The sequence below is a fragment of the Phascolarctos cinereus genome, unplaced genomic scaffold (genome assembly GCF_003287225.1).
Source record: "Phascolarctos cinereus isolate Bilbo 61053 unplaced genomic scaffold, phaCin_HiC Scaffold_3;HRSCAF=262, whole genome shotgun sequence".
Classification (NCBI taxonomy): Eukaryota; Metazoa; Chordata; class Mammalia; order Diprotodontia; family Phascolarctidae; genus Phascolarctos; species Phascolarctos cinereus.
In genome coordinates, this window is record NW_027555736.1 from 31,858,805 (window position 1) to 31,885,445 (window position 26,641).

At 43.1% G+C, this 26,641-nt stretch overlaps 1 protein-coding gene across 2 annotated transcripts; it reads right to left on the reverse strand.

Moving 5' to 3' along the window:
- Positions 1–956: 956 nt before the first annotated feature.
- Positions 957–21,887, reverse strand: SAR1A (secretion associated Ras related GTPase 1A). Of its 2 annotated transcripts, none has more exons than XM_020975149.2 (7): positions 21,784–21,887; positions 7,697–7,767; positions 7,454–7,573; positions 6,952–7,017; positions 5,357–5,460; positions 2,409–2,540; positions 957–1,113 (listed from the first exon to the last, which is right to left on the reverse strand). In XM_020975149.2, exons 2-7 carry the CDS (start codon positions 7,752–7,754, stop codon positions 997–999), a joined length of 597 nt encoding a protein of 198 aa, XP_020830808.1. In that variant the 5' UTR covers positions 7,755–7,767; positions 21,784–21,887; the 3' UTR covers positions 957–996. The 2 variants fall into 2 exon arrangements, with proteins under 2 accessions (XP_020830808.1, XP_020830807.1); XM_020975148.2 differs by lacking the exon at positions 21,784–21,887 and adding an exon at positions 20,646–20,781.
- Positions 21,888–26,641: the final 4,754 nt, after the last annotated feature.

Below are 26,641 nucleotides of genomic sequence, written 5' to 3' on the forward strand. Positions count from 1 at the left end.
TGCAGCGTGCAACGAAGCAGAATGCCTGATTTTGGTCCCGCTGCTTTCTGGGGAGGATTAAGTCAGTTTTTTGTTGTTGTTTTTAAATAACTGAAAAGGAAGAAAGAAGGAGCTATAGGCAGGAGTGAAAATTCAAGAGAGTATAAAAGCAGAACCTGGCTTAAATTTATAACCGTTTTACGACAAGTAAGTTGAATGTTGTGTACTTTTCTAATTTTTTTTTTTTTGCAAATGATTAGCCCCTTTGATAAAGAATTATGACCCTAATCTACTGCTGCAGAAAACCCATTGACAAAACTGGACACCAAGATGCTGTCCCTCTCCTAGTACTCCATGCAGCAGGAGGAAAAAGTACCTAGACCAGCACCTCCTAAGGCAAGGCAGTCACCAAAGATAGGTGAGCTCCAAGAGACCTCACTGAACCACTCGGCCATGAAAGCATCTGATCCAAAATCTGCCCAGTCCAACAGAGCAACCACACCCAAACCTAGATTTACTGTGGGTCTCAAATATATTTGCTCAGTATTTTTGTAAAATATCTAAATGCCATTAAATAGATTTTTTAAAAAAACCAACCCTAATGTAGACTCTGGACTAAACAAGTGAATGTTAAATGAAGAAGTTGGAAGGGACACGGATTACATTGATAACACTCATTTTAAAAAATAGAATCGTTTTCTTTTTCTATCGACTACAGTGGTGAGACAAGTTGTTCTTTTCAGCTGCCCCTGCAAAGGGCCCTGGCAGGCAAGAGCCCCAGAGAGCGAGAGCCGGCTTCACCCAGCCCGTGGGGAGGCACTCTGCTCCCCCCAAAGGGTGGAAAAGAACACGTGTCACCACTGGGCCATCAGAGAGCCACCCAAGGCTCCTCCCGGCTTTCCCAACGCCAGGATGTGGTCGGAGAGCTTTCCGTGTCATAAGAGAAAAGTCCACGAGGAAGCTGTGAACAGGATCAGTCCAGAGAAGCAAAAGGCTTTTATTTTCACTGCCCCCACATCAGTCAATGTACTGAGAAAGCCAACGGAAACCCTCGCCGTAGCCCTGCCTCTTGAGCACGCTGCACATGAACACCTCCATGGGGCGGGCGTTCAGCTCCCTCAGGGGCACATTTCCCTACAGGAGTCAAAAAAAGGGAGAAAAGGTGATTAGAATCTTGGTGGCCTCACAATCGGAGCATGAAGTCACTAAAATCCATCTCCAGTCTAACTAATGATTAGGAGACTTGGAGAGAAAGGGCAAGAAAACTCCCAAAGAACCCCAGGCATGGAGAATTAGCAGCACTGCAAATCGGGGGGGGGCAGACTATGAGCAACCATGAGTGAAGAAAGCGACAGAGGTTGCCTGTGTGTCACCAAATCAAGGAACTTTTCTCAGAGATGAGACTGTTAACCGTTCACTACGTGTGCAGCTAAGTTCAGGGGAAAACCTCATAGTGTAGAGAACACACTCACACAGAGGGAGGGATGGATGGTGTCCAAATGTCCATTTGCAGAGATAAAGGAACAGTGATAATGGGGGAGAGAAAGAGACAAGAAAACGGGGAGAGGTGAGGGCGAGAGGGGGGAGGGGTGTAAAACACATACTCATAAGCCACAGGGTGAGGAAGAAGGGAAAGATTTAAACAAGTGTCCAAACCAAAACACACTACTGGCTGACAAGGTTGGGAGATCCTGCTCGAACTATTCTAAATCTCTCTCTCTCTCTCTCTATCCCCCTCCCTCCCTCATCTCTCTCTCTCTCTCTCTCTCTCCTTTTTTGTCTCCCTCTCTGTCTCTCTGTCTCTCTCTCTCTCGCATACCTGTTTTATACAACAGATTCATCTTTCCAACTGGCGCCAGTGTGGTCTACTCCTCCAGGAGACTCATGTTCTAATCCTTTGCTTTGTAGACTTAACCTCAGAGAGAGAGTTTCCTTATCTGAAAAATGGGGATAATAATACTATCTATCTCACCAGGGAATTACAACAATGGACAACATGATTTGAGATCTATGCCTTGGAATGGAATATCAAATCACAATTACTCTTCTTTGGAAACAAATTCCCTAAAATTAATGTCTAACTAAGAAGAAAAAAGTTCTTCCAAGAAAGAGTTGTCAAATATGGAATGGAATCCAACAAAGCCTAGATTACTAAGGTGATAACTTTGCCTTTACTACTAACCGCCTCTAAATTCTCATCTTGATAAATATCACCTGCATCAAAAAGGAAGGGTATGTGTAGGTATTGTTCAGGGGCACAGGGCTAAGATCTGAACTTAGTCCTGCTACCAGAATTATAAAACATTCGTAGTAAGACAAAGTTTTGGTCTTCTTAAACTTTTCAAAAGACAGTCAAAATCCAGGTTCTCCAACAGGAAAGTTTTAGCTAAAGGCTTCATATTTCTCCCCCTAATATGTTTCTTGCTTACCTTTCCTGTGGTCTGTCCATAAAGCCCAAATATCTCACGGAGTCTCTCCTCACTGATTGCATCTGATCTGTCAATTTTATTGCCCAAAATAAGGATTGGCACATTGGATATTGTTTCATCTGTCATTAGTGCCTAAAGACAAGACACAAAAGTTAGTTTTTCAAAATACCAAAGGATGATAAGAAAACATCTGATGTTTGATGGTCCTTGAGCAGTGCACCTGATAATTCTCATAACTGAACAATTTAGTAGAAGCTGAGCAGACCATAAACTCAGCTCTCTAGTACTACACAACTGAAACACCCTTTGTAGCAGAGATTCAGATGAGCCCCTTGGGCTAGGCACAGATGGCAGCTCAGTTGCTCCGGGCACTGTTACTCATCAGTCTAGCCAAGCAGCGCGTCCACGGGGTTGTGGGCGATCTTCAAAGATACTCCGTAGCAGGCTTGTCAGAGATCCACCTGAATGGAAACTAGAGCAGCTTTGTAAAGCAGCATGTCAAGAATCTTACTCAATGGGCATGAACTGGGCACCAATTACAGTCCAGCACTAGAAAGTGAAGTAAATATGAAAAGCACTTGAGGTGGTGGAGGCCCTGCCTTCAAGGGTATTATGAAGCAGGTAATAAACACAAGATCTGTGTGTGAAAGACAGAGGTGCGCAGTGAAGGTTCAGCGTGACCCAGAGGGCTTGACCAAAGGCTCCAGAAGCAAGTGTGAGTTGAGCTGGATCCCAAGGGATGAGGAGGAGGAAGATAAGCACAAAGAAGGAGGAGGCTTCAAACAAATGTTGACAAAAACATGATGCATCAGGTACAAGCAAAGTGTGCCAAGGACAGTGGCCATAAATCATTCAAAGTCTTGGATGCCAAAAGCTGAGTGTAACTTAAAGGTACTTCACTTAAAGTAACTTCATCTAGAGGCAACAAGCCGGAGAGATAAGAAGGAAGGAAAGATGGCAAAAGGGATATTAGTTACAGAGACTGGAGTAGCAGTCCAGGTAGAAGAAGATGACGGAAGCAATAACAGCACTTTGAAGGACTTCTTGTGAAGGATTCTGAAAACAGAATTTGGGAACTATTGGATTTGGGAGGCAAAGGCAAGGAAAGATTTCAAGCCTAGTTCACTGAGATGGAGCAGTTGGGATTATGAAGGTTCCATTTTGGACATTCTGAATCTGAAGCACTGAAGTTGAGACTGATGCTTGGGTCTAGAGATAAGCTGAACTTAGGACATCACCAGCCACCAGGAAAAAGGTTAATTAAAGGACTAAAAGCAATGACTCAAGAGCTGACCTTTGGAGAAACACCCATAGTTACAGGACAAGAACAGGAAGCCAAGAGATGAAAGACTATCTGGAAGGACAAATCATCAAAAGCCGGAGAGAACCCAGAGGTCACTGGCCTGCAAAAAGCCAGTCATTCAGCCTACTGTGTTTCAATAGAGCAGGGAGTGCAGAAACCAAGTTAGGGACAGAGGCCAAGGAAAAGCATCATTAGGGCCAGAAAAAAAACCAGAATTTTTGACTCCTGAATAAGGGTCCTTAATATCTCTCCCAGAAATCTCATTCTGTAATTTACCTGTCAGATCCATGGAGAAGGAAAGAACTTAAGAGGGAACAAGGGAGAGCATTATGAGATGTAAAACGATAATTTTAATTATATCAAATTTAAAAGGTTTTGCACAAACAAAATCAATGCAACCAAGATTAGAAGGAAAATAGAAAGTTGTGAAACAACTTTTACACCAAGTTTCTCTCATAAAGACCTCGAATCTCAAATAAAGAATGAATAAAATTTATAAGAATACTGATAATGGTCGAAGGATATGAACAGGCAGTTTTCAGAGGAAGAAATCAAAGCTATCTATAGTCATATGAAAAAATGCTCTAAATCACTATGGATTGGAAAAATGCAAATTAAAACAACTTCACACCTAGGAGATTGGCTAATATGACGTAAAGGAAAATGACAAATGCTAGAGGAGATTGGGAAAATAGGGACTGTTAAATAATGCACTATTGGTGGAGTTGTGAACTGATCCAATCTTTCGGCAGAGCAATTTGGAACTATGCCCAAAGGGTTATAATACCACTACTAGATCTGTATCCCAAAGAGATTTAAAAGGGGGGGGAGGGGGACGATCTATTTGTACAAAAATATTTATAGTAGCTCTTTTTTGGGGGGAGGGGGAGGCAAAAAGAACTGGAAATTGAAGGGATGCCCATCAACTGGAGAATGACTGAACAAACTGCAGTATGGGATTGTAATGAAATACTGTTTTGAAATGATAAGATGCTCTCAGAAAAACTCGGATGCAGAGTGACGCGCACAGAACCAGGAAAACACTACACATAATAACAGCAATTTTACACAATGAACAATTGTGAATGACTTAGCTATTCTCAGCAACAGAATGATCCAAGACAATTCCAAAGGACTCATAATGAAAAATATCCATCTCCAGAGAAAGAACTGATAAGAGTCTGAAAGAAGACTGAAGCATATTATTTTTCACTTTACTAAAGGGAAAGGCTTCAAGAACAGGCCTGGTAACCCAGATTTGCCCTATCTCATCCCTAAAGACACTTAGGTAGGTTTGGAGAAGCTTACCACCAGATAGGTGACTTCAAGGTGATAACTGTTTTCTTTAGTCACAGCAATTCACAAAGACCTGTCACCAAAGGTGTATAAACAGTATAATCTGCAATCGTAGAGGTGAGTGACCACCTAAGTGAAATAACAGATCCCTGAAATAATGAAATGGGCATAGAACCTATAACTCAATACTCTGGTGTGTATGAGAAGGGAGAAAGACAGGGAATACTACAAATGTTGCCAAAGTACTTAGAGTTAAAAATTCAACACCATAACATATCTCAAATCAAAACAATAGGAAGTAGAGAAGAGACTGAGGACAGAGACTTTTGAAAAAAGATTACAAACATACGTTGAGTTCAACTTTGGATTCCAAGAGGCGAGGATGATCTGCACAGTCCACCAGGAAGACAATCCCATTAATTGCTGGTAAATAGTTTTTCCAAACCCGCCGGGCTAGAAAGACAGAAGAAATGTTCATTTATCTCCCTCAGAACAAAACCTGGAAACAATGAACTAATGATTTAACAAAAAGGATTCTCTGTTAACGTTGCAAGTTACATCCCCTCCAGATTTGCCAAATTCTATCCCACTATTAAGGCAGCTCAGGAAGCAAAGTACTTCACTCTACAGATATCATTCACTGAATTATGATTCAATGCTATGCCTGATGTCTTTGTAGAAGGTTAAGAAAACCATGCAGCTTAGCAGTTTTTCTCTAACTTCTTAATATCAGGCAGGCAGCAGATGATAGGGTTGAGCCCTCCCCACCAACACCCCAGCCACCTCCTTCCCCACCCCCCCCACAACCCACCACTGCCACTGTACCTGAAGAATCCCCAGGCCATATCATCTGCCACGCTGCCATCCTCTCCATAACCATTCCCGCCCTATATCCGGCGCCTATCCTCCCACGCTGCAGTTGAACTTTCCCTTCTTTGTAGTCTGCCCAAACTGAATGTGAGCTCCTAGAGAGCAAAGACTGTCTCTGTCTGCATGCCCAGTGCTTGGCCCACAGTGGCTCCCTGACAACGTCTTTTCATTCAATCAAGATACTAATGATTGATTACATTATTCAATTACAAACCCACATGATATATTCCTGCTTGGGTTTTAGTTCCACGGGAAAAAAATTCTCTGCATATGAATTTGTACACCCTTGTTGGAAAAAAAAAAAACTACGTACCAAATGTTTCCCTTTTTGCCCTGGCTGCCACAAAGCTTAATGCAAAAGTCACTGCCTGAATGCTCTAGTCTGCTCAACTGAGATGCCTGAAAATATCTATTCCTTCTGCTCGTTTCAGATGGTCTCTGTTCTGTTTTATCCTGAAATGTCTTATCTTGCACTGTTTTAATCTGCAAGTCACCTCAAGTCCTTTTGAAAGAGACAGGGTACCAATCTTAAATAAATAAAATAAAAATTCAATTAGATGTCAATAAAAGCACTTCCTACATAATTACCATGCTCCAACAGGAGGCTTATTAACCACATTTCATAGCAAATTTCTACCCCCTTTTATCCCCATCCTAATTTCCATTAATTTGACTCCTTCAGCCTTAAAAGAGAGGCATCAAATAGAAGAGAGCCAACTAAGTACACAAACACCAGCGGTCTCCTTTGATTATTTCTCTAAAGCTATACATTTAAGCGACTTTGAAATAAGAAAGCTGTATGTGTATCAAGCTTAAAACGAGAACTAAAGATCCTCATGCAAATGCAAATTAACGTAGTGGCCAAAATACTGGATTCAGAGCCTGAGGACCAAGATTCAGATCCAAGCTCACTTCATCTCTGTCCATGGGTCTCAATTTACTCATCTGTAAAATGAAGGGTTTGAATTGAATGGCCTCCAAAGTCCCTCCCAGCTCTGAATCTGTATTATAAATAAAGTCTCATCTAGTGTTAAGCACAACGGATCACTAGAAGCAGCGCAAGCTATCCCTTACCTTGCTCGTGTCCACCAAGATCAAAGGTTGTAAACGTCATTCCTGCAATTGTCAGCTCTTCAGACGCTGTAAAAAGATGGGAAGGAGAAAACATCTCTTTCGACTGAGCTAAAACCTAACGACCAGTAATACATCAGTGACATGGCCGTGTGTTTAACATATCAGAGAATGTACATTCAGCAAAGAGAAGAAGCCCCCAAATTATCCTAACTGGTCAGGAGAGGAATTTCTCTTTTTCTGCTACTTCTCAGAAGTGAAGAGATGGTGAATCACAGTCGAATTTCAGGACTGGACTAGGAGTTAGAACACCACCATAAAGAAATTCAACAGCATGTTATTTATGTGTTTACAACTGCAATGTTTCCTACAGAATGGTCTCCACGGGATTTTTTTTCTTTTACATTTGTGTTAATGCAAGCGAGGCTCCAATTTAGAATGCACCCGCTAACTCAGACACAACTCTCCAGAAGCAGAAGCTGCCGCTGGGCCTCTTTAGACCTACTTGGATGTAATGTTGGAACATGCTGGCCCAATCTGTCATCTTTGAGCATGTGCAAAAGGGTCGTTTTGCCGGCATTGTCCAAACCCAAGAACACAAGTTTTCCAGATTTCTTGTAGAGTCCTACGAAAGAAACAAAAATTTAAACTACAACCTTACTGAATCTGCAACACATTTCTCACTTTTATCTTCTGTGAGGAAATGCATACAAATCTAAGATATATTCCCAAAAGAAAACTTCTTTACCTAAAAACTGCAGGACACTGCTGAAGCCATTATAGATCCACTCAAAGATGAACGACATTATCGTAGCTCAACTGTAAAAAACACAGACAGCCAACATTAATTTGGACAATACAGGTACTTAAAACTCATACTATGCCAGACACAATACTAAGGTTAAGAGCTGCAACGTCCCTAAGAGGCATCCGGCCCAATTCCCCCATTTTAGAGATGAGGAAACTAAGTCCCAAAGAGTACAAGTGACTTGCCTAGGATGACAGAAGGTAGCAGCAGAACTGGGATTCAAATCCATGTCATCTGATTCCAAATAATAACAGTAATGGTAATAAAAACAGCAACAATAATAAAATAGCTAGCATTTTTAGATAGCACTTCACAATGGGCAAGGTACTGTGCTAAATCCTTTACAAATATTATCTCATTTGATCATGACAACAACCCTGGAAGGTATTATTATTATTATTATACCCATTTTACCACTGAGGAAACTGAGGTAAATAGAGAGTAAGTGACTTGCCCAGGGTCACACTGCTAGGAAGTGTCTAAGGCTGGATTTGAACTCAGGCCTTCCTGCTTCCAGTCCTAGCGCTCAATCCACTGCAGTGTTCTTTCCACCCTGTCTCTCTGCCAAAAAGTGATCTTAACCCATTCTGTCCTTAAAAGTCCTCCCTAAAAGTGTCAAGGTGGCAAAAAGGTAATTTATTTCTCTCAAGTCTTCCCACCCATCACGATTACAGAATGTCCTCTCTATGGTTCCTGACTGCCCTCCTTCATGAGTAATGTGACACAATGCTAGCCTTGGAGTCAAGACGACCTGGGTTCAAATCCTGCCTGACACAACAGCTCGATGAACATGTTTTCAATCTTTTAACTTCTACGAACCTCAGGTTTTCTCCTCTGAAAATGGAATTAATAATCCTCATAGCATTTACTTCATAGGGTAGTTACGGAGATCAAATAGAAACACATGAAAAGTATTTTGCAAACCTTAACGTGCTATGTACGTCATCTATTTCATAAGTATAAGAAATAATGATGCAAAGTGCAGGGAACAGAGCCAGGAGAACAATTTACATGTCAGTGATATTTTTAAGGACAAACAACTTTTAAAGACTGGGACCCCTGATCAGTGTAACTAGCAGTCACTACTCCAGAGGACTCACTACGAAACATGCCACCTACCTCCTGAGAGACAGGTGAAGGTCAAATAGTGAGTGCCAAACGAGGCACATTTTGCAGATGTGGCTAAGGAGGAAGCTTGCTGTGTTTGACTATGTGTCTGTAACATCAGTTTTGTTTTTCTTCTGTTCTCTATGGGGGGAGTGGAACCATTTCAGGGGAGGGAAAGAAGGTGGATTTTTGCTAATTAAAAAAATATATGATATGTCATAAGTACTATGTGAAATGGAAGAAGGAACTTGGCCAGAAGCCAAGGCACAGGTGCACCCTAATTTAAGATCTAAATTTACAAAGCAGACAAATTATGCCATTACGATTCACATTATTAAAGAAGACTTCTCTTTTGTCTCCTTTCCTCTAAATAACTCCCCAATCATATTCAGAATGATTAAATTTTCAAAAATGTTATTCATATCTCACTTTAAAATCATTCACTTACAGTGGAAAGACAATATGTACAGTGGGCCTAGAGCTAGCCTCCAGCATTCACAGAGTGGCTGTATGATCCTGAGCAAGTCACTTCCCTTCTCTAAGACTCTCTCCAAGTTGGAGAGAAGGTACTGACCTGCCCTGGAAGAGGGACTTGCTCCCCAGGAGCTGATGAAGTCCCAAGTCTAGAAACAAAATACCCAAAACAAAAATCTCCGGTGTAAACAAGATTCTCCCTGCCACTGCAGAGAAGTTAAAATCTTCCTTGTCGCCCAGGGACAAAAAGCACCAAATACGTTGTGCCACCAGAGGGGATCTGCATCATTATTTCCCAATACAGCTTTATGTATGATGCTCATTTTTTTCATCAAGCATTTATTAAGTACTAAGCAGGCTCTGCCTTTAGACCTTGCATTCCACTGAAGAGAAGCCAATAGGCATACATGAAAGCAGATACAAAAAGAACCTGTGAAGGAGAGGACACCAGCAACCAGAGCGGAGGGGAGAAGCCCATCAGGAAAGCCTCCTGAAGCACTGTTCTGGATGTGCTGGATTCGAGGTGACTATGGGACATCCCAAATAAGATGCCCACTAGGCAACTGAGAAGGGACGCCCAGATCTGGGAGTCTGCACTGAGCCAACAGTGAAACTGAGGGGAGATGATGAGATGATGGAGAGAGAAGCAGAAGGTACCCTAGGACAGAGCCCTGGAAGCCAGCCCAAAGGGGATCAAAAGGGAATTCATGAAAGAAAACGCATTTACCATAAACCAAACCCCGAGCTAAACACTGGACAAACACAACAACTGAGACAGTCCTTGTTCTCAAGGAGCTTACAGTCTAACACAAGATATCACACAAAGGCAAGTGGTAGCCAAGGAGAAGCATTTTGGTTAGTAAAGCTACAAGAATCCCTCCAGGGCATGGTTTCTGGGGTAAGGTGGTTTGTGAAGAAGCTGTGAAAGAGGCAGCCAGGGAAAAGAGGAGGGGAGAAAATGGAGCCAATGAGCGAAGAGGGCTTCTCCTGGGAGTTTGGCTATGAAAGGGAAGAGATAAGCTGTTAGCTTGGGTATAGTCAAGTGAAAGTTCTTCAAAGATGGGGGAGATCTGGGATATTTATAAGCAGTAGGAAGGGGCCAGCTCCTTCCTACTGATGGAAAGGGCAGGTTCCTAGATATGATGAGAAGGGATCAAAGACACAAATAGAGAACTTGGCATTTGCAAGAGAAGAATCACCTGTTTCCTCTAAGACTAGAGCAAACGAGGAGAGACTGATAAAAGATGTTGAGGTGATTTCATTGGGGGAGAAGAGGGAACTCACAACGGACAGCCTCAAGGGTTTTTGGTGTGTTTTTTTTTTTTTAATGAAGTATGAAGCTAAGTCTTCATACTTCACGATGAGGGGTGTAAGCGGCTTGGGAAACAAGATTTGCAATATCTGTTGTAAAGACTGGGAGACTAAATGTCAGTCTGGAGAAAGGAGGTCTGGGGTACACTAATAAGTTAGCTTTGTTATGTGGCATACTCCCTGTGTCTAGCATAGGTGAGAACAATCCAGGACTGGGGTTTAGGAGGGATAATCAGTGATAGGACAAGGAGCCCAAGAGCAAAGAACAAAGGGAGGAAAGTGAATTAAGTGCAGGGGTGATGGCTGGCAAAACCAAGAGGAAGGCAAGTGACAGAGGCCAGAGAGCCATTCTTTAATAAGGCTCCCCTTTACAACATCCCCAACCTTCACTTAAAAGCCTCTGGGGGGAGCTTACTACTTCCCAAGGCAATCCATTGTACTTTTGAAAAGCTCCAATGGTTAGAAAAATTTTCCTTCCAGGGATCTGAAATCTGCCCTCTGAAACATCCACCCACAGCCCTCAGTTTGGTTCTCTGGGACCAAATGGAACAAGCCGCCACCGCCGCCTCCTCCTCCTACTTGATAATCCTTCAAAATCCTTGAAGACAACTATCATGCCCCCTCTCAAAAGTACTCTTCTCCAGGATAAACGTACCTAGCTCCTCGTACCAAATACTTACGGGGTATGACTTCAAAGCGTTTCAGCACCCTGCTCACCTTTCCCTGGTACTAACTAGTGCTCCATTTTCCTCCAATGTTCTCCCTAACGCTTGTCATCTTCCTCTTTTGTCAGCTTTGCCGCCCTGACAGGTGGTAGACAGAAGGAGCATCAAGGTAGCTTCCATTTGTATTTCTCTAATTATTAGTGATTTAGATCGTTTGTTCACGTGATTGTTGATAGCTAGGATTCCTTCCTTTAAAAGTCACCTGAGAACAGAGCTCAGGTGTGGGAAACAGAGAGAAGTACAGAGAGCTCCCTCACCATTTCCCACTCCTCCAAACAAACCTAGCAAACCCACCAGACTGAATCCCGATCAGGAAACCCAAGAAAAACATCAGAGAAGTTTTTCCAGCCCAGATAGGCATAGGGCACAGACAGCGAGCTCTGTGGAACTGGGGACCAGGTCTCACCAGCAGCCTGCCGAGGGCAGAACATTTAGGAATAGAGGGTGTGGCTAAGAGGAATGGTCCCGGGCTTTGCAGGATTCAGGAATGGGTGGCAACAGGCAGGTCTTTCACTCAGGGTCACAGACCCAAGCTTGGAACAAGGACCTGTGCCCAGAGATGATGAGTGGTCACAGGCTCTGGACTGTGTAGCAGGCATGGAGCAAGTTCAGAAATAAGCAGCAGCTGAGTGGAGCTGAGACTCCCAGGAGCAATAGGGGGCCTCAGTTCCAGGCCCTAGCCCTTTGGACCTGCTTCAAGTCTCTTTAGCTTCAGCAAGCTCAAGAGTTTCTTTGGGGCTCTGCAGTCACTTCAGACAACTTCTGGGCCTCTACCAGTAAGGAGAGTCCCATACCAGTGGCCTTTGGGACTCCGAGGAAAACTCAATACCCCAAGGAAGCTACAGGAAGCCCAGCCCAGACCTTCCCCCCAGTAGTCTACAGAGCCTGGCCCACTAAGTCTGACTGAGCAAACAAAAACGCCCAGATGTGAGCTCACGCGAGTGCACCCCCCCACATCCCCTCCATTAAGAGACGCTATCTATGGTGGTAGGGAAGCTAAAGATAAAAGCTCAAAAGAGGATGATTCTGAAACATCTACAAGCAAAGCCTTAGAGGAAAACACAGCTTGGGTATAAACTCAATTAGTATTCTTGGAACAAATGAAACAAAAGCTGTAAAAGTTTTTTAATGTTTTTATAAATAAGAGTGCCAGAGTAAAAAAGTGGAAATGAGTTATGAAAAAAAGAACTGCAAAGGAAATTAAAAGCTTTTCAATAAAAGGCAGAAAACCATAACAAAGCATCAAAATCCCTAAAAATCAGAAAGGACAAAATAGAGGCCAATGACTCCACAAGACAATCAAAAATATTACAACAAAGTCAAAAGGCTGTAAAAATAGAAGAAAATACGAGGTTAACTCAGAGCAAAAACAACTGACCTGGTGAACAGACTGAGGATAAAGAATTTAAGAATCACTGGACTATCTGAACACCAAAACAAGAGACTAGACGTATTTCAAGAAATCCTAAAAGTCATCTGCCTGGACCTTTCAGAACCAGAGGGCAAAGTAGAAAAAAAAAAAGAATCCATTAGTCACCTCTAGAAACTCCCATCATAACCAAAACCCAGAGGTTTCAGGTCAAAGAAAAAATCAGAAGGAACTACAGATGGGATCACACACAATTTAGCAGCTACAACAATAAAGGAGCAGAGAACTCGGAACACAAAAAAAATAGAGGCTTACGGCAAGAATAACTCACCCAGTAAAACTGAGACGAAAAAATGACTTTTGTAGCGAATAGATTATCAGGCCTGGAGTCGGAAAGACTCCGCTTCATGAGTTCAAATTTGGCCTCAAGCAAGTCACTTACCCCTGCTTGCCTCAGTTTCCTCACCTGTAAAATAAGCTGGAGAAGGGAATGGAAAACCACTCCACTATCTCTGCTAAGAAAATCCCAAAATGAGGTCGCAAAGAGTCAGACATGACTGAACAACAAACTAGCACTCCTAATGAAAAGACTAGAGCCATCCATCAGAAACAGGAGTTGGGAGAAAAATAAAAAAGGCCAACTCAAACGAACAATGACAGAGGTCTACACGAGGACACACTGCTTGTTCGTATCCTTCCACCATTTACCTACTGAGATTCCTCTTTTAATCTTTGGAACTGGCTTAGTCAGGGATTTCAGGCTCCCTCCTCTAACACGGTCCTGACCGAGTCAGAATTAGGGGATCTGAGGCAAGCTGAGCGAAGCAATAAGGCAAAGTGTGGGTCTAAGTCAGCGGTTCTTAACCTTTTTTTGTGTCATGAACTCTGTCTCAGAATAATGTTTCTTAAATAATGAAACACATAGGATTACAAAGGAAACCAATCACACTGAATTACAGTTATCAAAAAGTTTTCTAAACTGCAGCTGAAGTTGACTGGAGAAAGAGACTCTAGGAACTGGGGAGGGCAGGGACCGAAGGTCAAGGGTTGTTGAGGTGGGGAAGATGATGAAGAACCAGGTATTGAACTTACTGGGAAGGAGAGTGATCAGGAGGCCCAAAGATGACCACCACAGGGGTCTGAAAAGGATAGAATACATGTGGGAGGAGGACAGATAGTGGCAGGGGAGGAACTATAGGTGACCAGGTAGATCAGGGAATATACCAGGGAGTCAGAGAAAGTGTGTCCAGTGTTAGAGAAAGTGCTAAGAAAATGTGTGTTTTCAGGGGAAAATTAGATTTCAGTGAACACCAAACGATAAAAGAAATCTGAGAGGAAGGAATCTAGGAACACTGAGTTAAAAGAAAAAAGAACTTTGGAAGTTATCCAGTCCAATCTCAGCATTTAACAAATGAGGAAACTGAGGCCCAGAAAAGTTAAGAAACTTGGTCAAAGACACAAATGTATTAAGTGGCAATGGCAGGATTCAAACTCAAGTCCTATATTCTAAATTCAGCTGCCTTTAAACATCATCCCAAGAAGGAAGGTTCTCAGAGGATACAGCCCTGGGGCTAGCAAAAAGAAAAAAAAAAACTGGCCTGGGAAAAAGGCATCACACCCACCATCTAGAACAGAGTCCTAATCACTGCTTGCTGCTTCTAGGTCCCAGTGCTAACAAATGAGTAACACAGCTTACTGATTTGGTTAATGGCATGGCCAAAGGGGGAAAAAAACAGAATGGACTCACAGAACCCATAAAATAGATCAATCTGCTACACATAATGATCTACTGCTTATACCTAGAGATTTGCAAATCATTCACTGGGGTCAGTGTAATCTGACTTACAACTAGCTCTTCTCAGTCCTACAGAGGATGAGAGTTTTTCCTCAAAGAAAAAACTACTCCAGCAATTTTCCCTTCACAAAGCCCCACTCTGTAATCTGCCTAAAAAGTACCTTACTATACATACATACATATTACGTGTGTGTGTGTATACACACACACACACACACACACACACACACACACACACACACACACACACACACACACACATATATTATTCCCCCCATCCAGGTTCTCTATCGTTGAAAGAACCCTCAAGCACGTGCAAATGCTGAGCCTTCAGCCATTCTCCTTCTGAACACAAGTTAAATTATGACCAACTAGAATTTCCTGCCTCTTTTCCTATACTCTGTCCACTGCCTTTAACGCGAAACAGAATGCTCTAAAATTTAAGGACTCTAACTCAAAGCACGGCAGTTACTGCTACTAATAAAAGCTACAAGGGGCAGCTAGGTGGCGCAATAGATAGAGCTCTGGCCTTGGAGTCAGGAGGACCTGAGTTCAAATCTAGCCTCAGACACTTGACACTTACTAGCTATGTGACCCTGGGCAAGTCACTTAACCCCGATTGCCTCACCAAAAAGAAAAAAAAAGCTACAAAATGAGAATCATAGGTCAGACAAAAAAGAGATCCTAAGGGTCATCTGGCACAACCACTATTTTACAGATGACAAAACTCAGGCTCCAAAAGTCACACAAAAAGTTCTTGGGTGAGATGGCTCTCTAGGAGGGGGGGAAATGCTAGAGGAAATTTCGGCAATGTGAAAACAAAAAACATAATAAAGCTCCCAGTCTAGGGCTTTCTACTATTCCTTGAGAATCTTCACTTCTTGGTGCTAGATTCATGTCAAAAATTCATCCGGTTTTCACAATCCCAGATTAATTTTTAATATAAGTGCCCTGAACAGCTTTATCCTCAACAGTGATGAATACAAACATAAAGGATTAAGAAAGAATAATGACTATGATGCTGTGAAGAATAACTTTTGGGGATTTCCAAAATGGGAAGTTACATTTAAGTGACATTTTAGTAGACTGTCTGACCGGAAAGGGGGTTAGGGTCCTTGGCTACAGAAAAGCTTATTTAGCCAAGTGGTAAAGGTCAAAGGTTGACACCATTCCAAACTTCAGATAGCTAATGGGGACTTCGAAACTCATTAAGCCAGGGATTCTTAACCTTTCTGTCTCATGGGCCCTTTTCCAGAAAAATATTTTGAAGTATAAAAAATAAAACAGGATTATAAAGTCAGTCAATAAGCTCTTCTTAAGCACTATGCTGAGCCCTGAGGATACAAAGAGGCAAGACTGTTCCTGCCTTTGAGGAGCTCACAATCTAACAAGGCAGACACAAATATGCACAAATAAGCTACATGCAGGAAAAACAAGGAGATAATTAACAGAGGAAAGGCACCAGGACTAAGAGGAATTTGGAAAGACTCCTTAGAACACCGGATTTTAGCTAAGACTTAAACAAAAAAGTCAGGAGGTGATGAGAAGCGAGAGCCTTCCAGGCATGGGAGACAGTCAGAGTAAATGCCTGGAGCTGAAAGATGGAGAAAAAAAACCTATCATATTGATCTGCAGTTATCAAAACAGATATATTTTTAAAGCACAAAGACCTTAGGTTAGGAACCCCTTCATTAAGCCAGAGGGTTTAGGCCAGAGGGCTGGAGGTGTCTCAGATGGACCCAGGTCACAGGTTGGGGGGGGAGAGGGGGAAGAAGAGATAAGAGAGAACTCTGTCCTAATTAGCATCTCAGAACCTCAGTTTCCTCATCTGTAAACTGAGGTAGGATTAGATGATCTCAAAGTCGATGATTCTCAATTGAACTAAGTAATGAGAAAACCAATAAAAGTCCAGCAGAAGAGATAATAATAAAGCATACATCCTTTCCTAAGGGCAGAAATAATTTCACTAGGACAAAATACTGTATATATTGTTACATGAAGCCCAGAGTCAGATGTTTCTGCTGCTCATTTTTCTCGGTCACAAGGGAGAATTCATCTTGCAGGGGATGGTAGGAAATGGTAGGAAATGATTGAAAAAACAACTTTTTAAGAAAATAGAAAGAAATTTAAAAACCAATCAATCCCATGATCCTATGTGGAGATAAATCCAAAAAGCAGCAGCTTGCCCAGTGCCACCCTTCTGAATTACACACTCACTTGCAAAGAGGGAAGGGGAGAATAAACGAAGGTGTGCCCACTGTCTCCACAAGGACAAATGAGGCCTCGGAGTCTGGGAGGAGCAAACACTCAGTGAGATGCCAGAGCCCTGGGGCCAAGGCCTTTGCTGCTCTGCCATCTACTAGCCCAGGTTGGCACAGTGTTACTACTACTGGATTACCTCCTTTGGGCCTAGTTTCTCCCCTTGTGAAGTGAAGGGCTACAGAGATAACCCCCTACATTTCCTTCTAGAGTAAAGGCTAGGAAAAAGAAACAGAGAAGAAGGAAGAAGGTGTAGCTCTTAGCTTGATCCACACTTCAAAACTTCTCTGCTGCTTAGTATGTGTGAGGTGGGGAAAATAACTTCTTTGTTTCTGTCTGTCCATAGAGAAATCTTTAAATTCATGTGTACTTCTAAATCAAAGGACTCAGAAATTGATGAGGCCCCAGAAATAAAATATAATCCAAGGGTTCTTAACCTGAGGCCCATGAATTTTTTTTAACATGTTGATATTTTCTTATATTGCAACATAATCAGTTTCCTTTGTAGTCCTCTATGTTTTATTTTATTGCATTTAAAAACCTGACTTTGAGAAAAGCTCATTGGCCTCACCAGACTTCTACCAGGGTGCTGGCACAAAAATGGTGAAGAAGCCCTGATCTAATCCAAGCATCTCATCTTCCTGAAATGGAAACCTGAGACTCAACAAGGGGAAGAAAAGGCCCTGGTCAAGGTGACCAAATTCCCAGGCAGGCTCTGACCCGGATCAGTCACGAGCTCTCACACTGGCCCATCCATTCTCTTCCTCTGGCTCTGCCACTTCATTAGGTGGGTAACTGTTCTGTGGAAACTCACTTCATTGACTGTGATCTGCAACACTCAGCATCTCTCTCTCAGGGTTGTTGCAAGGATCAGTGAGATAACATATGTAAAGTACTTTGTAAATTTAAAAACTCTGGATACAGGTTAGCTATTATTAGCTAGTCTCAAAGCTGTCTGGGGCACATGCCCGTTGTCACAAAATCTATCAACGAGCATTTTTTAAGCATCCACTCTAAGCCAGCCACTGTGGTACACAAACAGGAAACAATCCCTGTCTTGAAAGAGCCTACATCTCAAAGAAGGAGACAACACATAAGTACACACAAAAGCAGCGGGGGGGGGGGCGGGCGGGAGGGGCAGTGAGCGGTCTTGGTATAAATCAAAAAACGTGGCATTTGAGCAGAGCTTTGAATGAAACGAGGGATTCTAAGATGCAGGGGGGAGAGAGGCGTGGTCAATACACCATCAAAGGCCTGGAGATGACAGATTAATGTTGTGTCACACGTGACTCCAAGGCTGGCCCCAAACCATCACACCACGCTGCCACTCAGGTATTATCCCCACTTCATACCTAAGGAAATGGAGGTTCAAAGAACATAACTTGACCCAGACTCCCACAGGTAGTGAGTGTCAGAGGGGACTCTCCCAGGCAATGAGCCTCCTCTCTCTTCCCGGGAGTTAAGCTGCCAGAAGCAGCTTTTTCCACTCACTGCCTCCTTTCCTCATCCCCATACACTCTGGCTTCCGACCTCACTCAGCTGATAGGGCTCTCTCCAAGGTGACTGATGATCTATTAACTGCCCCATCTGATGGCCTTGTCCCTCAGTCCTTCTGCTTCTTGACCTCTCTCCAGCACTTCACAGTGCTGACCATCACCCCCTCCTGGCTACTCTCTCCTCACTGCTTTTCAGGACACTGCTCTCCTGGTTCTAAGCTTTCTCAGTTTCCTTTGCAGGGTCACTTTTCCTGACCCTTCTCCTCCACCTGAGTGGACTCCAGAGCTCTGTCTTGCACCTTCTTCTCTCTATATATATTTTCTCTCAGTGACATCATCAGCTTTATAACTATAACTTCAACTACCCACTTCTTTGTCAGCCCCACATCCATATATCCAGCCCAGCCCTAGTGTCTCTTTTGAATGTCAGTCTCAATTCACCAACCGATTCTGGAACATCTCCAACTAGCTGTCCCATAAGCATCTTAAACACAACAGGTCCAAAACAGAAATCATTCTCTTTCCCTCTCAAATCCTCCTCTCTTGCTGACTTCCTGTTTTGCTGACACCACTAACCCAGTCACCCAGGTGTACAAACTCAAGACTCATCTTGGCTTCTTGTCTCACCCTCACATACAATCAGCTATCAAATCTTAACAATTCTAACTCCACATCATCACCCACATCCATCTCTTTATCTCCACCCACAAAGTTCCTCTGAAAGTTCAGACCCTCAACATTTCTGGCCTAGTCTATTGCAACAGTTTCTCAATTGGTCATCTTCTCTTCAACCTCTTATCTTTCCAATCTACACTGCTCACAACTGCCAACACTTTATGCTCCTAAAAACTTTTACACATGGGTCTAAAATCGTCACTCTCTTCAAGAAGCTCCAGTGTCCCTCTCCTGTCTTTAGGATAAAATACAACCCCCGTTTGACTCAGCATGCCTTTCCAAACAAGGTCTACTGCATTTTACATCTTCATGCACTGTCACTGCCAAATTGGCCAATATGCTTTTCACTGTGCATGACCGTCCATCTCCTGTCTTGGTACCATTAAGCAGGCTGGCCTTCCTGCCTGGAATGTGCTCTCTCCTCACCTGCGACTCACAGAATCCCAGGCTTCCTTCAAAGTCCAGCCAAGTGTAACCTCTTAGGGGTAGCCTATACTGATCCATCAACACTGGTCCCCCAGAAATTATTTTCTATACATTTAGCATTTTAATTTTCTGTGATCATGTTGCTTCTCTTCAACAGAATGTAAACCCCTAAAGGCTGGGTACTGTTTCATTTTTGACCTTGTATCCCCAGAGCCCAGTACAGTACCTGACACTTAAAACAAAAACCAGTATGTGTCATTTCATGGGAGAAGCAAACTCCCTTTACCAAAATCTTCAACTCATAACCCTAGAAAACTAATCGACACTTAATACAGCTTCACTGACCTAACTCATAGACCTTTTGAAATAAAGCACTTTGAAAGGGAACTATGCAGATGGGGATTGGAAGGGGATTTCAGCGGCACAGTCAATACCCATCATGTGCCGAAATGGCAAAGATACTCCCAGGTGAGGGCACTCCCTCCACCAAGGCGGTTTGGTACCTCCCAGCCTGGAACCGACCCAGCCAGAGGGGTACTCTCCGGACACAAAAGGAAAAAAAAGGCCCAGGACCGACCCCACCACAAAAATGTCCCCGCCTGCGGAGTGAGCAGAGCCGGAAGAATGCCTTCGGCGAAAGAAGAGCCGCGGGTCCAGGAGTCCGTCCGTCCGTCCGGAGCCGGGAAGCCGGCCAAGGCCGGGATTGCTCAACGCCGTTTATTTGGACGGAGGGGGCTGGGGGAGGGACCCAGGGAAACAAAGGGGCAGACAAAAAATGAGCAAACAAACGCGGAAGGAGAAGCATCAGTGAGGGGCCCGGGTCCCAGGAACTCCCGGAGGAGGAAACTTCCTCCGCGGACACCAGGCAGCACCTCCTCCGCAGCTCGCTCTCCCGGAGTCGCCTGGATCGGGAACTTTCTTCTTTTTAATTAACTACACAAAGGGGCCCAGGCCCGGAGGCGGCCCCGGTCCCACGGACCGGCCGGGGCTCGGACGCTGACGGCTGGCACCTGGGAAGCGCTTCGGGGCTCCCAAAGAGCTTCCCAAACGCCCCTCGCCGCTCCCGGGGCCCAGGTTCCAGGCTGGTAAGCTGAGGCCCGGAGGGGCCGAGCTCGGGTCTCCCCAGCTCCGGGCCCCGCGCGGCCAGGGCCGCCTGCGTGTCACTTTCCCCCCACCCGCCTCGGGCCCGGCCCGACCGCTCTCCCCGGCGGCGCCGAACCCCGCCCGCCTCACGCCCCCGGCCCGCACTCACTCGGGCCCGCCTGGCGCTCCTCGGGCGGCGGCTCCGGCTCCGGCGGCTCCGAGCCTCCCTCTCCCTCACCGGGGCCAACACAGCAGCAGCTCCGAAGGCCGCCAGCCACTCGCCGGAAGGACGTCACGACGCCCCTCCCCGGCCACTTCCGGAGGCGGGGCCCGCTCCCTCCGCTCCCGAGCCTGGGAGACCCGCGGGAGGAGGAGGACGAATGGGGAGGTGGGCGGTGCTGACGTAGCCCCGCCCACCTCCTGCCGGCGTCGGAGCGCTCGAGACGTGGCAGTGCGAGGAGGGCGGGGAGGGAGAGGTGGGAGCGGGCGGGGGAGGCTCCTCTCGCGGCTACCGCTCCCCGCCCTAGTGTGGGTTCAAATCTCTTCCCGGGCACCTGGTGGCATCCCGGTCCTCCGGCCGGCCAAGCGCCGGAAGGGACTTGGGGTTGACTAGTGGAACCAGGCGCTGGTCAGGAAACCCCGCTGTACCACCCCGGCTCCCCTTGAACACCTCCAGTGACGGGGAGCTCACCAGCCACTGAGACAGCTCTTTGCTCCAGGACCAAGATTTTCATTCCCCCAAGCAGAAATCCGCCTCCCTACCGATCCCTAGCTCAAGTGCAAGCGCTTCTGATGATAGGACCCCTGTGACAGTCTGCGTTTCCTATTGGTGCCCCTTGGGCTTGGCACACAGCAAGCGCTTAAGAAAGACTGGCTTAATGAGACTGGCATCTCATCTGGGAGAGGCATCACGGTGCCGTAGAAGAGGCGCTGCCCTGTTGCTATCTGTGTGACCTTTGGAAAGTTAGCCTTTCCCGACACCAGTCTTCTCATCTGTAAAATGGGGGTGTTGGACAAGATGCCTCACAGCGACCTGAGCCCCCATTTTACAGAAGAGAAAATTGAGGCCCACAGCAGTTCAGTTATCTGTCCGGGGTTACACAGCTATTAAATGTTGGAGGAGGGATTTGACTCTAAATCCGGCACTATTTCCACCCTGGCTCGACGTCCCCTGCTCCTTTGACCACTATGCCCTCCTTAGTGCCCTTCCTAAAGTCTGCATCCAGGAGTGTGCACAGCATAGCTGCTATGAAATGCAGGGCAGGGGTAGCCTTGCAGTACTCTCATCTCCCCTAGAAAAGACATACCTCTCTCTTCGCCACCTGGAGACCAAGAGCTGGTCTTAGAATCAAGAAGCCCTGGGGTTCAAATCCTGCTCTGTGTGTCCCCAGGCAGGTCTCTTAACCTCGTAGCGTCCTAGACCAGATCGCATTAGCTTTTGTTTTCTGCGCGGTCTCACTGCTGACTCACGTTGGTTTTGCAATCCACTTGGATCACTAGAATTCACCTCCCCTAACCTGTAGATCACATTCTTCTATGAATTACGTTGATTTCATATAGTGTATAAATGTGACACCATATGAATATATTATATGACTATATAAATATAAATAAAATACACAAATAGTATATAAATATAATGTACTAACATGTCAACATATACATAAAATATACAAATATATTGTGACCATATAAATATAACTAAAATACAAATGTATGTACATAATATGACTATATGAACAAATAAAATATATAGACATAACATGATTATATAAGCATAGGTAAAATATAAAATATGAAAACAAATATATGCAGTATATGAATATATACATTACATAAAATATATACTATATAGACTGAAATGAAATATAAAATACAAATACAAATCACTATATAGATGCAGATATATGAATAAAATATATAAAAATGTATTAACATGACATGTTAATATATGAATAAATGTATGTATCATAATATAATAAATGTGTAAATTAATATAAATATGAAAATATAGCACATAATGTTTAAATATAATATGTTAAGATATAGACATAGATGGACAACTATAATATAAATATTGATGATACAATATGACAATCATAAATATAAATATAGTAGAAATAGAAGTGATACAGCATAAAATAAATATAAATAACATAAAATGAATATATAACTAACAAACATGAGTTATGTGTGCCTACATTATGTGTATGCTACATCCATCTGTATATTATCTGTGTTTATGTATATAGGCTACATCTATGTGTTAACAGTTGATTCTTTGGACATAGGTGGAAGGCCCCTCTACATTTCTCTCTCCTAGAGCAGCAGATTATGTACTTAGCCTGAATGCTGAAGAACTGCATTTAAATCCTGCCTCTGACCCAAGTTACTTGATCATGATCCCTTAACCTTTGTGAGCCCTAGTTCCATCATCTGTACAGCCAGGAGAATATTATGGTAATACCAGCTTCACAGGTTAAATGCGAGGCGAGGCTCTGATCATGTATATGGAATGAGCAGGTGCAGGGTCCATTCACCCACTCCCAATGCATGCGGAGACTGGGTGAGCGGCTTGTGTCAATGGGAGATGGAGGGGATCTTCCCTCGATGCTTTATTTTTTTTAAATTAATTTATTTTGATTTATCAACAATCACTTCCATATGCCTTTGAGTTTAAAATTTTTCTCCCCCTCCGTCCCCATCACCCTCCCCAATACTGCACACAATCTGATATAGGCTATACATATACATTCCTATTAAACATATTTGCACATTAGTGATGTTGTAAGGGAGAATTAGAACCAATAGGAGGAACCACCAGAAAGAGGAAACAAAACTCAACAGAAGAAAAAAAATAGCAAATAGTACGCATAGATCTGCATTCAAACTCCATAGTTCTTTCTTTGGCTGTGGATAGCATTTTCCATCATGAGGCCTTTGGAGATGAATTAAATCCTTGTATTGCTGAGAAGGGCTAAGTCTATCAAAGTTAGTCATTGTACAACATGGCTGTTATTGTGTTCAACATTCTCCTGGTTCCGCTCACTTCACTCAGCATCAGACCATACAAGCCCTCGATACTTTACAGCACAGGCAGAAACTGTTCTACCTGTCCAGTTACTAAGCAGTGTCTCTTTTCCAACTTCTTTCTTTAAATAGGTTATACACGTGCAGTCATGCAAATCGTATTTCCGCATTAGTCATGTTGTGAAAGAAAATACAGATGAAAAGAAAAATAAAGTTGTTTTGTTTAAAAAAAAGTATGCTTCATTCTGCATTCAGACTACATCAGTTCTTTCTCTGGGGATGGGTGGCATTTTTTCATCATAAGTTCTTTAGAATTGTCTTGGACTATCAAATTACTGAGAATAGCTAAGTTATTCACAGTTGATCATCATACAGTAATGCTGTTACTATGAACAGTGTCCTTCTGGTTCTGCTCACTTTACTCAGCATCAGTCCATACGAGTCTTTCCAGGTTTTTCTGAAGTCAGCCTGTTCATCAAATCTTATAGCACAATGGTGTTCCATTACATTCATATACCACAACTTGTTCAGCCATTCCGCAATTGATGGGCATACACTCAAATTCCAATTCTTTGCCACCAAAAAGAGCTGCTATAAATATTTTTATACAAATAGGTCCTTTTCCCTTTAAAAAAATATCTTTGGGGGACAGCTAGGTGGCACAGTGGATAGAGCACCAGCCCTGAAGTCAGGAGGACCTGAGTTCAAATTCGGCCTTAGGCCAAACACTTGACACTTACTAGCAGTGTGACCCTGGGCAAGTTACTTAACCCCAATTGCCTAAAAAAAAAAAATTTTTTTAAACCTTTGGGATGCAGACCTAGTAGTGGTATTGCTGGGTCAAAGGATATGCATACTTTTATAACCCTTTGGGCATAGTTCCAAATTGCTCTCCAGAATGGCTGGATTAGTCCACAACACCAACAGTGTATTAGTGTCTCAATTTTCCCACATCCCCTTCAACATTTATCATTTTCCTTTTCTGTCATATCAGCCAATCTGATAGGGGTGAGGTGGTACTTCAGAGTTGTTTTAATTTGCATTTCTCTAATCAATGGTGATTTGTCACATTTTTTCATATGACAAGATAGCTTGATATCGTCATCTGAAAACTGCTTGTTCGTATCCTTTGACCATTCATCAATTGGGAAATGGCTCTTATTTTTATAAATTTGACTTAGTTCTCTATATACTTGAGAAATGAGTCCTTTATCAGAAAGACTTGCTGTAAATTTTTTTTCATGGTTATGATTACTAACTGGGTATTTCCCTCCATCCTATTTCCCCCTTGTTTATCTTACTCTTTCTCTTACTTTACCCTGTCCATTCTCAAAAGCGTTTTGCTTCTGGGCAGCTAGGTGGCGCAGTGGATAGAGCACTGGCCATGAAATCAGGAGGACCTGAGTTCAAATCCGACCTCAGACCAAACACTTGACACCTACTAGCTGTGTGACCTTGGGCAAGTCACTTAACCCCAATTGCCTCACTTTAAAAAAAAAAAGTGTTTTGCTTCTGACTGCTGCCCCTCAATTCCCCTTCTTTCTATCAGCCCCCCCTTTTCTCTTATCTCTTTCCCTCCCACTTTCCTGTAGGGTAAGATAGATTTCTATCCCCACCAGTGTGCGTATGTTATTTCCTCTTTGAGCCAATTCTGATCAGAGTAAGATTCAAGCATTCCCCTCCCACTTTCCCCTCCACTGTAAAAGCTCTTTTGCCTTTTTTGTGTGAAATAATTTACCCATTCCACTTCTCCCTTCCTGCTTCTCCCAGTGCATCCCTCTTTCTAATCCCTTAATTTTATTTATTTTTTAGATATCATCCCATCATGTTCAACTCACCTGTGTCCTCTGTCTATGTATATTCCTTTCTTTCATCTAATAATGATAAAGTTTTTAGGAGTTAAAAGTATCATCTTCTCATATTGGATTATAAACAGTTTAATCTTATTAAATCCTTTATTATTTCTCTTTCCTGTTTACCTTTTCATGCTTCTCTTGAGTCTTGTATTTGAGAGTCAAATTTTCTATTCAGCTCTGGTCTTTCTTTTTTTTTTTTTTGGTGAGGCAATGGGGTTTAAGTGACTTACCCAGGGTCACATAGCTAATAGATGTCAAGTGTATGAGGCCAGATTTAAACTCAAGTTCTCCTGATTCCAAGGCCAGAGCTCTATCTACTGCACCACCTAGCTGCCCCTAGCAGCTAGGTCTTTTCCTCAGGAATGCTTGAAAGTACTTTATTTCATTGAATATCCATTTCCCCCCCCAAAGGATTACATCTAGTTTTGCTGGATAGGTTATTCTTGGCTCTAATGCTAGCTCTTTTACCTTTTGGAATATCATGTTCCCCCCGCACCTATCCTTTCACATAGAAGCTGCTAAATCTACTGTGATCCTGACTATGGCTCCACAGTGTTGAATTATTTCTTTCTGGGGGCTTGCAATATTTTCTCCTTGACCTGGTAATTCTGGAATTTGGTTGTAATATTCCTGGGAGTTTTTATTTTGGAATCTCAGGAGGTTATCAATGGATTATTTTTGTTTCTAGTTTACCCTCTGGTTCTAGAAATTTCATGAAAGATGATATCTAGGCTCCTTTTTTGATCATAGATTTCAGGTAGTCCAAAAATTCTGAAATTATCTCTCCTTAATCTGCTTTCTAGATCATTTGTTTTTCCAATGAGAAATTTCACATTTTCTTCTATTTTTCAATTCTTTTGATTTTGTCATATTGTTTCTTGATGTCTCATGGATCATTGGCTTCCACTTGCTCAATTCTCATTTTTAAGGTATTATTTTCTTCAGTGAGCTCTTGTAACTTCTTTTCCTTTCAGCCAGTTGCTTTTTTAAGGAGTTCTTCTCTTCAGTGGATTATTGTGCCTCTTTTACCATTTGGCCCATACAGTTTTTTTAAGATGTTATTTTCCTCAGTATTTTTTTTTTGTGCCTCCTTTACCAAGCTGTTCACTCTTTTTTCATGATTTTCTTTCATCACTCTCATTTCTTTCCCCAATTTTTTTCCTACCTTTCTTATTTGAGTTTTAAAATCCCTTTTGAGCTCACCCAGGAGTTCTTTTTGGGCCTGATATCATTTCACATTTTTCTTTGAGGCTTTGAATTCAGCAGTCTTGACTTCGTT

Excerpts from the sequence above, each read along its gene's own strand:
- SAR1A (XM_020975149.2), bottom strand. The coding sequence starts at position 7,754 with ATGTCGTTCATCTTTGAGTGGATCTATAATGGCTTCAGCAGTGTCCTG. Across the intron at positions 7,018-7,453 it reads TGTTCCAACATTACATCCAA|CGTCTGAAGAGCTGACAATT; the intron begins GTAGGTCTAAAG and ends ATCTTTTTACAG. Across the intron at positions 1,114-2,408 it reads ATGGACAGACCACAGGAAAG|GGAAATGTGCCCCTGAGGGA; the intron begins GTAAGCAAGAAA and ends TGACTCCTGTAG.